Source organism: Dermacentor silvarum, chromosome 1, assembly GCF_013339745.2.
Source record: "Dermacentor silvarum isolate Dsil-2018 chromosome 1, BIME_Dsil_1.4, whole genome shotgun sequence".
Classification (NCBI taxonomy): domain Eukaryota; kingdom Metazoa; phylum Arthropoda; class Arachnida; order Ixodida; family Ixodidae; genus Dermacentor; species Dermacentor silvarum.
This window is the reverse complement of record NC_051154.1, coordinates 206,850,840-206,867,235: the sequence shown is the minus strand read 5'-3', so window position 1 is coordinate 206,867,235 and position 16,396 is coordinate 206,850,840. Positions and strand designations below refer to the sequence as shown.

At 47.6% G+C, this 16,396-nt stretch overlaps 2 protein-coding genes across 3 annotated transcripts in view; one reads left to right on the top strand and one right to left on the bottom strand.

The window, feature by feature from the left end:
- The window catches only part of LOC119436688 (60S ribosomal protein L28), a 420,941-nt gene that overhangs the window by 212,947 nt on the left and 191,598 nt on the right, over positions 1-16,396 (top strand). The window lies entirely within an intron of this gene.
- Positions 1-16,396, bottom strand: part of LOC119436691 (GTPase-activating protein and VPS9 domain-containing protein 1) — a 261,172-nt gene that overhangs the window by 240,389 nt on the left and 4,387 nt on the right. For both annotated transcript variants that reach the window (XM_037703656.2, XM_049659648.1), the window contains exon 2: positions 14,849-15,501. In XM_037703656.2, the coding sequence (XP_037559584.1) occupies positions 14,849-15,487 (639 nt within the window). In that variant the 5' untranslated portion in view covers positions 15,488-15,501. The remainder of the gene's footprint in view (positions 1-14,848; positions 15,502-16,396) is intronic.

Below are 16,396 nucleotides of genomic sequence, written 5' to 3'. Positions count from 1 at the left end.
AATGCATGACAGACGATGGAATGATTTTAACAGAGTTCATTTTGACTATGAAGAGAGTCGTGCTGAGAATGCAACCTTGTGGGACGCCATTTTCTTGTGTAAATGTGCGTGAAAGTGTTGTGCCGAGGCGTACCTGAAATGTTCTATTTGACATGAAATCGTATAGGCAGTTTAACATTCTGCCACGAATGCCCAAATCAGCCAGGTCTCTCAAAATTCCATATCGCCATGTGGTATCGTACCCTTTTTTCAAGTCAAAGAAAACCGCGAGACAGTGTTGTTTGTGTAGAAACGCATCACGTATTTCATGTTCTAGTCGGACGAGATGATCAGTGGTGGAGCAGCCCTTTTTGTATCCGCACTGGTGCGTGTCTATTAGGTGTCTTGATTCGAGGATGAATGTGAGTCTCGCGTTTATAATGCCCTCATATGATTTGGCTAGACAACTTGTTAGTGCAATGGGTCTGTAGCTGCTTGGGGATTGTTAAGTTCGACGACCTTTAATTGGATATTTTATTTGTATATATGGAGACTAACTAGGGGGGTATTACAGAAACGTTTCCATATGTGTGTAGGTATGCATTAAAACTAACTAGGAGGACGTTACAGAAACGTTTCCATATGTGTGTAGACCCGGGGAGTGCGGCGCGCTATCGGCTAGCAAGATAGGCCGTTTAGAGCGGGGTGGCGGGCGCCGCTGAGCCGATGGTCATGGACCACATGTGCAGGACGTTTTGAACCGTCAACCACGGCAAACGGGTGCCGACAAACGCGTCACTTGCCGATCGTCACTGTTGTCGCCCCCCCACCCACGGTGTCGGGGAGCAGGACAAAGGATAAAAGGGCACGCGCCGGCAGCGCTCCTTGTAAGGCTAATGGGCAGATGGGAGTCGCGTCGCTCAGGTGGTCTTCGTCGCGTAGAGCAGGCCGCCGCCTGTGGTCAAGCAATTACACGGCGCATCCTCTAGTTTGCAGCTTGCTCGAGTGCATGGGCCGGGTAACAAACGGATTCAAATTGGAAGGGAAATTCGTTTCCTGGCTTTTGTTGGTGTACTTTGTTGTTGCTGTTTGCTGTTACTGGTTTGTTTATTTTGATTTGTTCGTGTTTGCTTTGAAGTGAAGCTAAAATGTAAGGATTGGCCAGAGGAAAACGGGAAAGAGCGAAATGAACCAATAGGAGTGACTGAAAGAAAACTGTTGGGCTGATTTGAGATAACCATTGGTTCGTGACAGTTGTGTGCTTGTAAAACTGCTTGTGATTGTTAGAGTTGTCCGGCCTACGCTGCCGAGGGGTGGAGGAATGAAATTTTTGTGTGAACCGAATTGCTTAAAAGGGGGAATTCGGCCATGTTTTGGGGGGAGAGCGATGGGATAGCGATGAGAGAGCTGGAGTCGATGACTCCGCAAGCTGTTGGCGAAATGTACATATGTAAATAAACCTGTACATACAGAGGAGTTGTTGCGAGCCTTGTATGCAACGTGTAGCCTGACAACGAACGGAAGATTGAGGGCTAGGAGCCCGGATCAACAAGGGTGTCATCAGGAGCGACGGACGAGCAACGGCCTGAACTCGAACAGCGGCACCCCCACCACCAAATTGGAAGGAAACTTAACTGGGATGATGCAGTTTTACCAGATTTTAGAAAAGGCACTACTACTGCATTTTTCCAGTCTGTAGGCATTACCCCAGATTGCCATATCTTGTTGAAAAATTGAAGAAGTGCCTCTACCGATGCTTGAGATAAGTGCGCCAGCATTGTGTAGTGGACCCGGTCAAGACCTGTTGCTGTTTTTTTACCGGCCGAAAGAACTCTGTTTAATTCCTGCATTGTAAGAGTGTCATTATATAGTTCCATTGAAGCACCGGTAGTGGGAAGTCTCTGTTTCTCAGCGGACTCTTTGTATTTTAAAAATGTGTTTGAGTAATTTGCTGAGCTTGAGATGTTATAAAAGTGTTCGCCTAATAAGTTGGCCTGGTCTTCTAGTGTTGTTTGTGTGCCTGGACTTGTAAGTAGTGGTATTGTGTATGATGTGTACTTTCCTTTAAATTTTCTAACCTGGTCCCACATTTGTTTAGATGTGACCGAACTATTAATTGAGGATACATATTTTTGCCATGACGATTTCTCCGCCTGGCGCCGAACAAATCTTGCTTTGGCTTTGGCCTGTTTAAAGCCTAGGAGGTTGTTGTAGGTTGGATACCTTCGTAGGATTCCCCAGGCCTTATTTTGTTGTTTTTTGGCTTCGGTACACTCGTCTGTCCACCACGGATTTAGTTTTTTTCGCAAAATTCCGGATGACTGAGGTATCGCTGTTTCTGCGGCTGAGATTATAACTTCAACGAACTTTTTATTGAGTTCGTGAACACTCAGTTCGGGTGCGAAGACTGTTTCCAGTTTCGCATGCTTCATAAAAACTGGCCAGTCAGCGAGCTGCAGTTTCCACCGGCGTGGCTTAATGCCTAAGGTTGGTGGTGATGGTAAGAGTTTTATGATTGCGGGCAGGTGATCACTACCATATGACGTGTCGAGGGCTTCCCATTTAAGATTGCTAAAAAGAGACGGTGAGCAAAAAGCTAAATCTAAACAACTAAATGTACGTGAAGTCGGTGAAAAATATGTTGATGCACCTGAGTTTAAAAGGCAGATATCATTTGACAAAATAAAATCTTCAATGAGCTGGCCTCTTGGGTCAGTTTTGTCACTGCCCCAAAGAGTACCATGAGCATTGAAATCTCCTACTAAAACAAAAGGCTCCGGCAACTGGTCTGTTAAATTTTCTAGATCCTTAATATTAAAATGACTATGGGGTGGAAGGTACAGTGAACAAATGGTGATGGTCTTGTGAGATAGAACGGTGACCGCAACAGCTTCGAAAGACGTATTTAATTGGACATTTTGGGTAGGAGTGCCGCCTTGCACGATTATGGCGACTCCTCCTGACAGACGGCTGGAGTGTTCGCGGTCCTTACGTACGACCGTAAAACCTTTCAGAAAATGTGTATTTTTGGGGCCTAAGTTCGTTTCTTGAAGGCAGAATGCAACTGGCGATAGCTTATTTACGATCTCTTTTATGTCACCTAGATTATGGATCAGGCCTCTACAATTCCAATGGATGATGAAAGCCATCGTAAAACGAATAAAACTGTTTACTTATGTGTGTGTGAGCTAAAAAGTGATAGGTGACAAGTACTAAAAAGATCACTATAATCAAGGGTGGTAGCCGTTCAGGTTACCTGTCCCTTATTCGGCGCGGTTATAGGAAGTTTGTCCTTCTTGGTGCGCTCCTGGGAGCGCGGATCTTTTGGCGTCGATGGCGCCGGAATTTTCGGGTCGACCTCCATCGCCTTCTCCGAGGCGCTGGATGATCGAGAGCCAGGCGCCGAAACGCGCGTCTCGGGCCTTGGGGTTCTGTTCAACTTTGGGCCCTGCGACACAGCGGTCTGCCGGCCCGTATTCGATGATGATGGAGCAGTACTGGCTGCTACCACCAAGGGGGCGGATGGAGTCTCTGCAGGAGTACCGCGCGCGGACCCTGTAGACTCCTGAAACCGGTGTGGTGCTGCCCCCTGCCGCGCCACACTGGCATAGCTAAGTTGAGGTAAGTGCCCTAGCCTTTTCCTCGCTTCATAGAATGAGATTTTTTCTTTTACAGTGATTGCGATGATTTCTTTTTCTTTTTTCCAGCAAGGGCAGCTCCGTGAGTAAGCTGGGCGGTCTCCTTTGCAATTGACACAAAGTGCTGGAGCATTGCAATTGTCAGAAGGATGGTCGTTGGCACTACACTTGGCGCATGTTTCTTTGCCTCTGCATGATTGTGAGGCATGCCCGAACCTCTGGCACTTGAAGCACCGCCTCGGATTCGGTATGTACGGTCGCACGTTGATTTTCAAGTATCCTGCCTCGAGTGAACTGGGCACACTACTGGTTCCAAATGTGAGTATCACATGTTTGGTGGGGATTTGTTGGTCGTTGCGTCGGAGTGTTATTCTTTGTACTTTGATTACGTTTTGATCTTGAAATCCTTCAAGGAGTTCTTCGTCGCTAAGGTTCAGGAAGTCTTCTTCTGATATTACTCCCCTGCTTGTGTTCAGTGAGCGATGTGGAGAGACTGTCACGTTCATGTCACCGATACTAGTGAGTTCAGTGAGTTTCTCAACTTGTTCTTTCTTGATCAGTTCGAGGAGAAGGTCTCCGCTGGCCATCTTTGATGCTTTGTAGTTAGGACCAATCGTGTTTGCTAGGCATTTAGACACTAGAAATGGTGACAGTTTTCTTACGGTTGTGTTGCCTTCGCTGTGAAGGACGTGGTACTTTGGGTAGGTTTCTTGGTTTTCTTTCAAAAAGAACTGGAAAGGTGCTTCGGTGCGCCCCCTTTTTAGGGGGCGATCTTTGAGGGGGGGGAAAGCGTTTGCCATGTAAGCTTTGAGCAGTTCGGCGGCGATGGTGGCCACCCACCACCGAGCCCAACAAGGGGACGCTACTAGGTTGGAAAGATACCTGCAGACGCCAGCCATATACCCAAGGTTGGATAACTACACAAGGTTAACCCTCGCTGCCTGGAAGATCGGAAGTAAAAGGAAGTGAAAAGAAGACAGGATAGATTGAAAGTGAGAGAAAAAGACGAAGATTGAAGAAGAGGAGGATAGGAAAAGGCAGCTACCGATTCCCCCCGGGTGGGTCAGACCGGGGGTGCCGTCTACGTGAAGCCGAGGCCAAAGAGGTGTGTTGCCTCCGCCAGGGGGCCATAAAGGTCCAAACACCCGGCTTCGGCTCAACCTCCAGGATCCCCTTTTCACCGGACACGGCTAAGCCGCGCACGGTTAGACGCGGGAGGGTCCAACCCTCGTGTGCTCGGGTACGTGGTGGCGCAGCTCACCAAACGCCTGCTTGCGCAGACGCCCCTGCGGGGGACATACGAGAATTGGCTACTGAGGCTTCCGGGAGAGAATGTCGCACGACAGGTGATGGTACACACCATTTTCGCCGACAAGTCGACGAAATGGACGAGAAGGGCAGCTGCACTGCGTCGGCGTTTTGGGTTGCCGACGATCTGTCTGGAGGAGGTGGTGCAGAAGCCGAGGGACCCAATGGGCAAGGGAACACGGCTCCAGGTGCGACAGAGAGAGGCAGCTGCGTGGCAAAAAGCCGCAGAAGTAGTCCCTGGAGTTGTATTGGAGTGAGAAGCTCAATATCCGCACCGAGAGCTGCTATGACAACTTGAGGGGAAGCGCACTGCTGGCAGAGGTGAGAGCTGGCGTGCCTTTGAAGAGCTCGCTTCACCGAGGGGGTTTCGACAATGTGCGCCCTCTTCTGTGGGAAGTCAGACGAGACACAGCATCACGTGGTACTGGAGTGCGGTGACATCTTTCCACCAACCCGCACACAGGCGCTGCCTACCGCACTTGGTTTCAAGATGGAGGAGGTCGGGGCCGCGGAGGTGACCAAGAGACGCCTCGAGTGCTGGTGGCAGCATGGAGCGCTGCACCAATGACTATGCGAACTTTTTTTCTGAATTTCATGAAAAGATTTTTCCGTGTGTGTGTGTGTGTGTGTGTTTTATGTGGTCACTACGGTTTGGACATGGCCAACTACGGCCACCCGATATAAAGGGCAGGACCACCATCACCCAAAATGGGCATGGGTGGTGGTGGTAGATTAGCACACATTTTTAAAAAGCTTGCCCTGAGGACACACCTTTTGTGGGATACATATGCAGTGTGATAACCATGATTTACCTTTAGATGCAGCCCACAAACAGCAACAAGCTTGGAACAGCAGAAACTGCCAAGCAAATTAAAGTCCGACTTTTTCAGCGACATTGCTGTTTCCAATTCAGCGTGCTTCAGGTACTTGTCTAAATAAACTTGTTTTAAGCAAGTACCCCTCTGGCATATAACATTTCGCATTTCCAAAAGAGGGCAACACAGGTAACATCACAATTCCTTTTTTGTATGGATATTTTGCAACCTTGTCCCACCCCATCTTTTCAACACATTTAAAAATTCCTGTAAAAGTTACAACAGCTCTGTTGCATGGCTGTATACCAAGCTAACCATATGACAGTATAATTTATTCATTATTAGGATACGTAAGTGAGAATTCTTTACTGGTGCAAGTTGGATACAAAGTTGGTTTCAGCTGGACCAGTTAGATCTGGTTCAAGCTGGTCAACTGAACCCAGTTGATACCATCACTGGGACTGGCTGACCTCTAGCTGGGACCAGTTAACTTGGTGTAAATCACTTTTTAGCCAAAGTTTGACATTTTAGGCACAGTGGAAAGACAATAATTAAATAGAAAGTTTGCGAGCGCCGCCTTCTGTATATATTTCATCTTCTTCAAACATAATAAATATTAATTGCTTGACTGACTGCTAAGCGGTTGTGCCATTTCTAAGCAGAAGTTTCACACAGCACTTTGTTCCCATAAATATTAATTTCATGGAAACCTACAATTAGTTATCCTCATAATGGCGCCATGTGAATGCTTGCCTGATAGCACAGTACCTGTGGGAGATGCACAAACACTTAATGCTAATGGTGTGCGCGATATGTTTTCGCCTGCAGAGGACATACACAACCACCTAGCCTTTTGGGTCGCAACTCACACCTTTAGGAGTTTGCTGTCTCCTTTTGGGTCGCAACTCACACCTTTAGGAGTTTGCTGTCTCCCTTCCTGCTTATTGGATGTGCATATTGGAGCAGCAATGATGCAAATGAAAAGATTTTTGTTTTGATTTTTGGATTTCTTGCAAATTTATTTTGTTTTGTCTTCTGTTCCTTCAAATTTTTAACTGCACTACTCGGCTTGGTAATTTGTCTATTGATATAAAATAAATCTGTCCTTGTATGGACAAAGAAGAACAAAAATGTACTCACCGTCTTCAACACTTTAGCAATTTCTTAGGGTATGGTTTTCAGTTTAAACATTTCCATGCATAATTTGACTTACTGCGCACTTCTGACACATAGTAGTACAGTCGAACCCGGATATATTGAATCTGAAGAGGCTCACAAGAAAGTTTGTATATAGATAATTCGATATATAAAATAAAACTTTTATGCAACAATTTTCAAGGGGATTTTACTGCTGTTCGTTATACACAATAGTTCATTATATGTGGGTTCGATATATCCGGGTTCCACTGTATTCAGTTTTTTTTGTTTTTTTAAGACTTAAGTGTTAAATAAAAGACAAAGGGCAAAATATGTAAGTTTTAACACCATTGGTAACAATTAAAAAAGAAAAAGTGAATCGGCTATAATTTTGTTATAACATCTTGGCATTCGTATAGTGTCATCACTTATTATATTCCTGCAAGGATCTACTGCATCATTCCATTCTTAAAGGGCCCTCCACCAGGTCTGGTGCATACAATGCACGCTACCGATCGTGTCAGTATTACATTGGTACGCGCGCGGAAAGAGCTGAAATTTCAAACCAAACGCCATTTGTCCAGCTCCTCGTGGGTGCCGCGCTCACAGCCGGAGGGTTGAGTATATGCACAAGTTCGCCTACGTACATGTCTGTGCTGTGACGTCGCTCATAGTGACATGCGACTTCGAGAATTTTCCAAGGCAACATCAGTTATTTGTTTATTCTGTTGCTTCAACAGACGAATTACAGCTTAGACAAATAATAAAACATTCAAACCGAATGTCTGCGTGCTATTGACTTCATACCGTAGCAAGAGAGATGCACTTCCGTTTCGTCTGCTTGTTCCCATGTCGTGCAGTTGTGCACGCAGACAACAAAACTATGTAATTTTCTACCTTATTCCAGAGTGCGATCATGCTCTGTGATCCGCTTATGTGTGCCTCAGTGTTCGTGTAGATAGATAGATTTTATTGATAGGAAAAACAGAAAGAGGGGTCAACCTGAGCTAGTGTGCTCTAGTCTGCTACTCTGCACAGGGGAAGAGGGAAGGGGAGTGAAAGTACTGGGATGGATGATGATGATAAGCAAAGTGGTGAGTGCTTATGTCCATTGGCCCTACAAGAGCTGCTTGTCTAGCTTCGTGTCCTGCAGAAACTTCAACAGCACTTTAGTTGCCTGCATTGAAATTGCAGTGTCAGGCCATGGGCCGAGGATAGCATCCTCCGACAGTGGTTGCCTGCCAACGCTGGCTAAGGAACTTTCCAACGTCCTTTGCTCCGGCATATATGCTGGGCAATCGCACAATATGTGTTCCAGCATTTCAGGTCTCTGGCAATGTTCACAATCAGGGCTGTTAGACTGGCCAATGAGGTGTGCTTAGCGACGCGTGAAAGCAACGCCCAGCCAAGTCCTGTGCAGCAATGACGCTTTGCTCCGTGTAACCTTGGGGGGCAAACACAATTTACCGTCGATCATACGTAGGCGTCTGTGTATGTTGTCGGCATAGGCTCTGTATGCCTTCGTAAGGTCCTGCACAGGTGCCTTGATCATTGAGTTGTTGTCAGGCCACAAGTAGGCAATCCGTACTTCATCAGAGGAAGAGAACGACAATCTTGCCTCACTGTCAGCGAGTTCATTGCCAATCACACCACAATAACTAGGCACCAATTGAAAAGTGATCACGTGGTCACTAGCTCGGCACTGCGATGAAGTTCAGCGATTTCAGCACGAGCAGGTAATATGGTCCTTCATTTAGAAAGCATTTTAGCACCTGTAGCGCTGATTTGGCATCGCAGAACACCGTACATTTATGAGGTGTCTGCATTCTTATCAAACAGACAGCCTCCCAGTGTTCGTGTAGAACTGACTTATACCACTAGTCAGGTGTGCACAGAGCGCAAAATCGTGCTCTGTGCGAAACAAGACAAACAAAACAGCTCGCGTCTGACACCGTCAGCGGAAGTGCACCGCACAACCAGAACGCGAGAAAAAAAAAGGTGGGGCCCGTGATGTATGCATCACGCGATCCTCGAGCTCCAGCAGGAGAGAATGCAGGGAATGAATTTCGCTTGCGGAGGCTAGACGGGGTAAGTGGAAAGAGTGTCTATGTTGGCGGTGAAACTCGCCACCTGAAGTATGTGGGGATGCGTGACTCTCACGCGTCTCCAGTAATCCGGCTTCAGTGCGTTAAGTGCCGACGGCGGTCGTGGTGGTTGCGGCACATTGCGAGAGATGGCGCGAGTGTCGCGATGCTAACGCCACCGAACGGCGGGGTGACTTGGGAGAAAAGGGTCAACGGCGCTTCCTCTTTGGCTCGGGATCGGCGGCCAACACGCACGAACGCTTCGCACGTGCGCCTACCCGCTTCGCGCAACCGTCGCGCGAGGCTAGGAGCAGGACACCGGTATGGACGAACACGGATCGTTCGCGTGACCGTACACGTGAACGACTAGGCGATGGTGTCATAGCATGGGGCGAACGTATTCGCTCGCTATCGGGTCACGGTGAGTTGGACTTCCTTGATTTGTTGCGCGCCCGTGTGAATGTTCTATTGGTTGTAATTCGGCTAGTGTGCATTAGTGTATGCAAGGTGCAATAAATGCCCTTTTGTTTGTTTGCACTACTGTGTTGTCGTTCCTTTGTCCCAAAAGCATGTGTGAGATCCCACATCTGGCCGCCCAACTTGGACCTCTTGGGGCATCGGACGATAATTTTACCAGTTTTGCTCGGTTCGAGACAACCTTTGTTTGAACCGAAGCGTATTCCTAGCGTGGATTTTGATCGCTAGCATCGGCGGCGCGCTTTCTTGAGCGAGGTGACGGTTGCTGTAGCGTGTTTTAACTTTTCAACATGCTAAGCCTTTTCGCTAATGTTTTGAGGTACACTCGTCGGTACGAGAGCCATGAGGTCTGCATCCTGGGAGAGCGAGGCCTAGCGCCCGTGGAGCATAGGCAAGCCTGATGCGAGTGAGTAAGGAAGCCTCGTGGGTGGTCCGAATTTCTTATGTAAATAGCTTCTTCTATCTCTTTGACTTCGGAAGTCGCGGCTCAGGGAGCCGGGTGGCCGCGGGCCACGGGTGCCGCGACGGGCTGACTGGTATTGTGGCCTGCCACCGGGCACTCCGACACCGTCTGGGACGGTGGGCGCCGTCAACTCGGATGCTGTGTGCACCGAGTGGGGTACGTAGGACCACCTCACAGAGCTAACGTCTCCTCGCGGCTGCCTGTTGTGCCCATTTTGGGTGATTTTTTTTTTTTTTTGGATGCCGGTTGTTGTCAGGGTAGCGACACATTAGGCCTAAGGCTTTACGAAGCCGCCTGTCGCACGTGGAAAGACACAACCTGGTGAACCGTGGTGTTGAGGTGTCGCACTTTGCTTCCCTCATTTTACTTAACCTCGCACGAATTGAAATTACTCGTTCGACTCAAGAAAGCAAGCTTTGTTCACATGAACTTAGCATCTGAAATTTCGCTAGCCGAAATGAACATCGTACCACGTGGGCTATGCCGAATTCCTCTCCCTTGCACTACTTTAGTGTTTGTCGAGTGGGTTGAATTTACGCAGCGTGAGCGGAGTCACCCCTGGTTTGCTGTCACCTGCACATCATCTGCGCTGCTGCCCCGGCCTACGAACGAGCCACCCCTGACAATGCAGATGCCTGTGGCCAGTTCGGTGCAGCGATTTCGGCGGCCGCCTGTGTCCGGCTCGCTACCCTCGGCGGCTGGGAAAAGAGCCGGCAATCACCAGCGGCTCTCGCCGGCAGGGCGCGTCGGCGCAAGCGAGGCTTGCTCGTGCCGACCTCTGCGTCGCCGTTTTCGGAGTCCTGGGCTGGAGTCGTGCCATCGAATCTGCAAAGGTGGTGCTGTGACCAACGGACGCCAGCGGTGAACCCCAGAGACAAATGTCAGCTCGCTTGTTGTGGATAACGTGTTTGACATTTCCTCGGCGCGGCCACTGTCGCATGTACTAACTTTTGTTCGCGACGCGCGCGTTGATAGACCGTGTGACATGTTTCGCCGGAGTATGTGTAGTGATTTAAGGTTGGGGGGATATGGGGATGCGCGACTCTCACGAGTCTCCTGTAATCCGGCTTCAGCGCGTGGTTAAGTGCCGACGGCGGTCGTGGTGGTTGCGGCGCATTAGAGAGATGGTGCGAGTATCGCGATGCTAACGCCACCGAACGGCGGGGTGACTTGGGAGAAAAGGGTCAACGGCGCTTCCTCTTTGGCTTGGGATCGGCGGCCAACACGCACGAACACTTCGCGCGTGCGCCGGCCCGCTTCGCGCGACCGTCGCGCGAGGCTAAGAGCAGGACACCGGTATGGACGAACATGGATCGTTCGAACGCGCCACCATTCGCGTGACCGTACACATGAACGACTAGGCGATGGTGTCATAGCATGGGGCGAACGTATTCGCTCGCTATCGGGAGTGGTGAGTCGGACTTCCTTGATTTGTCGCGCGCCCGTGTGAATGTTCTATTGGTTGTAATTCAGCTAGTGTGCATTAGCGTATGAAAGGTGCAATAAATGCCCTTTTGATTGTTTGCACTACTGTGTTGTCGTTCCTTTGTCCCAAGGGCATGTGTGAGATCCCACAAGTATGAGTTTGCGGCACTGAAATGTTTTTATCTCGGCTATTCATTAACCAATTTGAAAAATTATTGTGGTAGAACACTCCCTAGAGGGCACGTAACAACTTCCAACGTATAACCGAAGTTTAAAGTAACAATGAAGGCATATAGCACTCCAGAGGGTTGAGTTGTTGGTTTACAGCAAATACGTGTGGCATCACCCATTCCTTCAGTAGCCACCACAGAGCAATGGTGTGCACAGGAAGCACCGCCATGGAGGAGGGTCCGAACACCGCAGTAGCTATAGTAGCACCTCCCTACCTCCCACCCCCAGCTTTCAATCGACGTGATTAACTGCGCGGACCTGACAACTGACATCATCGGGGTCATCTAGGATGGGATGGAGGCAAAGGTTGTCAAAGGCAGCAGTAGTGATGAGCCTCCGACACTAACCTAGAATTTTCACAAGGCAGGCAATAGCAGCAGTTCATGCTGTGCAGCTATACCTTGCGTCACTTCCAGATTTCACCACTAAGCATGCCGCAAACCTCGCTGCCACAACGTCGGCTGCAGACACACATTCCGTCGAACTAAGTGTGCGGAAGAAAATTAGCGACTTAATTCAATGAGTATTCCTTAAAATCATGCTACATAAATATTTCCTTTTGCTGCATGTCCTTAGGCCTGCTCTTTAGAGAGGTATGATGGGCAATCTATACAATGACAAATTGCAGAGGTCCCACACACTCTGTTATAAAGGCATTTTACTGTATACAAAAAACAGTGGTTAAGCATTGCCACCAGGTCTTGGCGTTTCCTCGCTACTTGTCTTCCATTCAGCCATACAATGACCCAGCTCCTTGAGTGCAATGTTGTGTGGTAAGGCAAACGGTGCCTACTTCTGGGTGATTTGAAACAATTGTGTTCCCGCATCTCTTTCTAATACAGTTTATCTGATTACTGTAGTGACGATTACCTCAAAATTAGATTTACATGCAGAGCGCACATCATCTACAGTGTGCAATTGCTGCAGTATACTTCCTGCACACAATTGCAGTGTAAAAAGATGAGAGCTGGTGTTTACCACTGCAGAACATATGTTCATGTCAAATAACTCCTCCGTGACTCACTGATTGTCATTACAACTGCAGTTTTAACTTTGGTCGCATTCTTTCTCACTGCTCGCTTTCCTCCATGTGGCCTCTCACCTCTACCACAGAGAACCACTTTTTGAACAAAACTCTTTATTCTACTCCTTCCCTCACATGTGCATGCAAATGCACATGTACAGACAACAGCTGCAGCAGGCAATCTGTCTTCTCAGCTGGAAGGGTGCCTTTGGTTTGAAAAATTGCCTGCATTTATTGCTTTCCTGCTCTTTTACAGGTACACAATTTACTACACATACATATTTACTATTAAAAAGAATCTCACAGTGTACCAGTATGCTTCAAGTATTTGGATTACATCACATGGGAAGCCAATAAGATTGCTCGCCCAAGTGATATCACTAACCCATTTTACGTAGAATAGGCAGAGGCAGTTGAAAACATGGGGAGCAGCACCACTGTGACCTGTAGCAAAGCAGATGTTTAAAACCTAATAATAAATTACACGGTTTACTCAGAGTGCCTAAATTTGTCCCTTGATGATCACAAGGCCCTACCCTACCAACTCGGTACATAAGTAGACAACCGTCAAAATCCAGGTCCCTATAACACAAAAATATATAAAAGCCCCCCCCAACCCCGGTTGCAATATTTCCAAGTTCCAATATTTAGCCTGTGGCAGATTGTCTCTCAGTACGTCAAGAAACAGCATGTCTTATGGAGGCTGCATTTTGTAGTAAAGAATATACAATGAACATAAGGCAGGCACATATATGAGTAAAATATGTGCTTTAGTGCTGCTGCATAATTTATAGTGAAAAACTGCATATCCAAAGCCTTCCCAGAATGGGCAAGGACAAATGGGCCGCTACAGCATTAGAAATTGATTCTGGACTCTTAAAATACCTACAGAAAAATACAACCCTCGTTCCACGAAGTGAACCCATATTTTGCATGAGCGAACTTATACTCATTTCTGCTGTCATTGTTTATCTAGTTATTCTCTTATTGCTTGTCTACAAGATCACGACAAGGACCCACTCCGTCCATCCTACCTCACAGCGATGAAGCACCGATGATTTCCAAGCGGCGATACAGAACTGAATCACATGCCTCTCTGAGCACAGAGTTATGTCGGACGCTGAAGCCATCCGCTTCGTGCTACTTGTGCGAGTTGGCACCATGCAAGCTGTGCCAATGACGTCATCCACAATGCCGCTCTGCCGCTCACTTATATTTATCTAGGTCATCCATCATCCGCCGTGACAGCTGCACCACTGACCTCATTCTTGGCGTTGTGCCAACGTTTATCAACGAGCTTCATACACTCGCATCCATCATAAATTTTCAAAGTGGGGGCATATACACTCAGGTGTAAAAAACATTTGTTGAGGAATTTCCTTCACCACACCACATCAAGGCTTTATTGACAGTCATTTATTGCTCTGTCCCATCAGCGTCACAGTGCCAGCTTCTGTCAGAGGAGAGGGCTCTCTAAGCTGTTTTTTTCCATGAAAACAAGCTACCAGCAGCATAGATAACTCAAATATTTGCGTCACTGAACCAGTGATGGATTTCCACCTATTCAGAAACCAACCTATCAGGAGACTCCCATGTGCTACCAGCTGCTGCCGAGTGCCCCACATTGCCTGCGTGCTTTCCAGAGCCCTCATGTGCATTGGTTGCCAGCAGTCAGTCAAAGAAATGTTTATATTTCTTGACTTGAATAAAGCATATATTTACTGTAATTCATTCCCCCAGTCATTTATTTATACTGTATTATACACATTCTTCAGAGTCATAAAATGAATACTTGCATTGCTAGCTCTCAAACACGCCAAACTTCTTTAGTATTCAGCCAAACCAAGGTAATAGGTGGTGAACATAATAGCAACATGCATGTTCGCCAGCGGCTGTTAGAACACCACTGCATTGCGTAACCAGCACTTTTTCGAATGGGACAGGATGGATGACAGCTGTGTGAATGAGGCCTTAGGATCTTTCTCCCTTTGTCTTACTGCCCAGTCAGTAACAAGCAAATGGAGCATACTGCAGTTATTGGTAAGGGAACAAACAGCGCTAGGACGGGACGAAGTGAGTAGACAGACAAGGCGCTGACTGTCTGTCTACTCACTTCGTCCCGTCCTAGCGCTGTTTGTTCCCTTACCAATGATGTACCAACCAGCCCAGACCAGCACACTCCTTCATACTGCAGTTGCTTATTAAAAACAGCTGCACTGCCATCACTACCCCTCCACAACAAAGTGATGTTGCATCTATGGTTTTACCTGTATCAGTGCTGTGCGCAGGGCTGAAGTCAGGAACAGCTGTGCACCAGAAAGACCCTCAGTGAAGGCTTTGTAGACACGACTGAAGGCGCATGAGCCATGTTGCAGAAGGCGCCGCACATTGTCGCAACCTTCCAGCTGCAACACCATCAGCTCACGCAACAATTGTAGCATGAGTGTCTGATCTTCAGAGAGGGTCCCGCAGCCATACACACATGACACTAAAATGTCTACGGCCGCCTGGAGTTGACTTGTAGGGCCACGCACAAGGCAAACGGCCACCAGGCAGGGATCCTGACGAAGGCTGCGAAGCAGTGTTGCATAGGCAGTGTCATGCATGCCCAGGACACGATATGAATCCACGAAGCATGCAGCCTCAAGGGCATTGAGACGCTGGCAACACGAGGCAGGGCTGCCGTCACGACCAAGGACGAGAGCATCCAACGCATTGCGCTGCTGCCGCCAGATCCAAGAGAGATGCTGGAGGCGTTCAACAGAGCGTTGCACACGCTCATTCAACCGCTGCAGCTCTCGCTTTTCAGAGTCCACAAACAGGTGCTCACGGCGGAGCCGGGAAGCCAACTGGAGGAGCTCTGCACGCAGGCCAGAATTGCCTGCGCTGCCCCTCTTCAGCCCCATGGCCACACTTTAAACTGAAACAAGAGAATTATGGCACCTTAGGAAACCAGGAGGCACTACAAATTGACCGTAAAATGATGAAATGCAAGAAAGAGTGGTGAACTGCTTCACTACTAACCTCTTACCGCATGGTTGTATCATATAATATATATTTACACATAGAACAATTTCTTCAAGTTTACCAGAATTGAAAACAAAGAGAACCTTGCATACATTCCCGTATTCCCTGTCATGTCTAGCAATAAAACGCACAGCGGCTGTAATTCAAAATATTTTCTTTTCTTGGAAGAATGTATGGAGGCAGCTTGTCATACAATGTGCAGATTGTGGGCGTGCTTATGGGGGGGGAAGTCCCTTCTCGGTGTGCCACCCAGTATGCCCCTGGTGGCAAGTTCAAGGAACTTATAAGCAATACTTGACAATAAAAGGGGTCCACTTAATCAATGGTCACATTAATGCCCTAGATGATGAGACTGATCATGTCAGTGATAACTAAGCACCATGTAGACAGGTTTTAATAAACAGGATGACTGCCACAGTGTATGCAACGTTGTGCTGTGCTAGAAGTGACAAAAAATAATAATAATTAATACAGGTTCATGTTTCAAAGCCATACCTATTTTATGAGGGTTGCAGTAGTGGATGTCTTTGAATTCATTTTGACCACCCTGGTTTTTTTTATTGTATGGGTCATTCCACGCCAAATCAACTAGCGTTTTTTCGACTGTCACAGATATAGTTGAAAAAATTTCCGCATGTTTGTTGAAGATCAAAAATCATTCTCCTCATTTATTTTTCTTCCCAAAAATGTTCTAGCATTTGGCAAAAATTTATTGTTCTTGCCCAGCTGTGCCAGAAGGCATCAATCAACATTCTTTTTCAAAGGAATATTGTGTGATCCAGCCATTC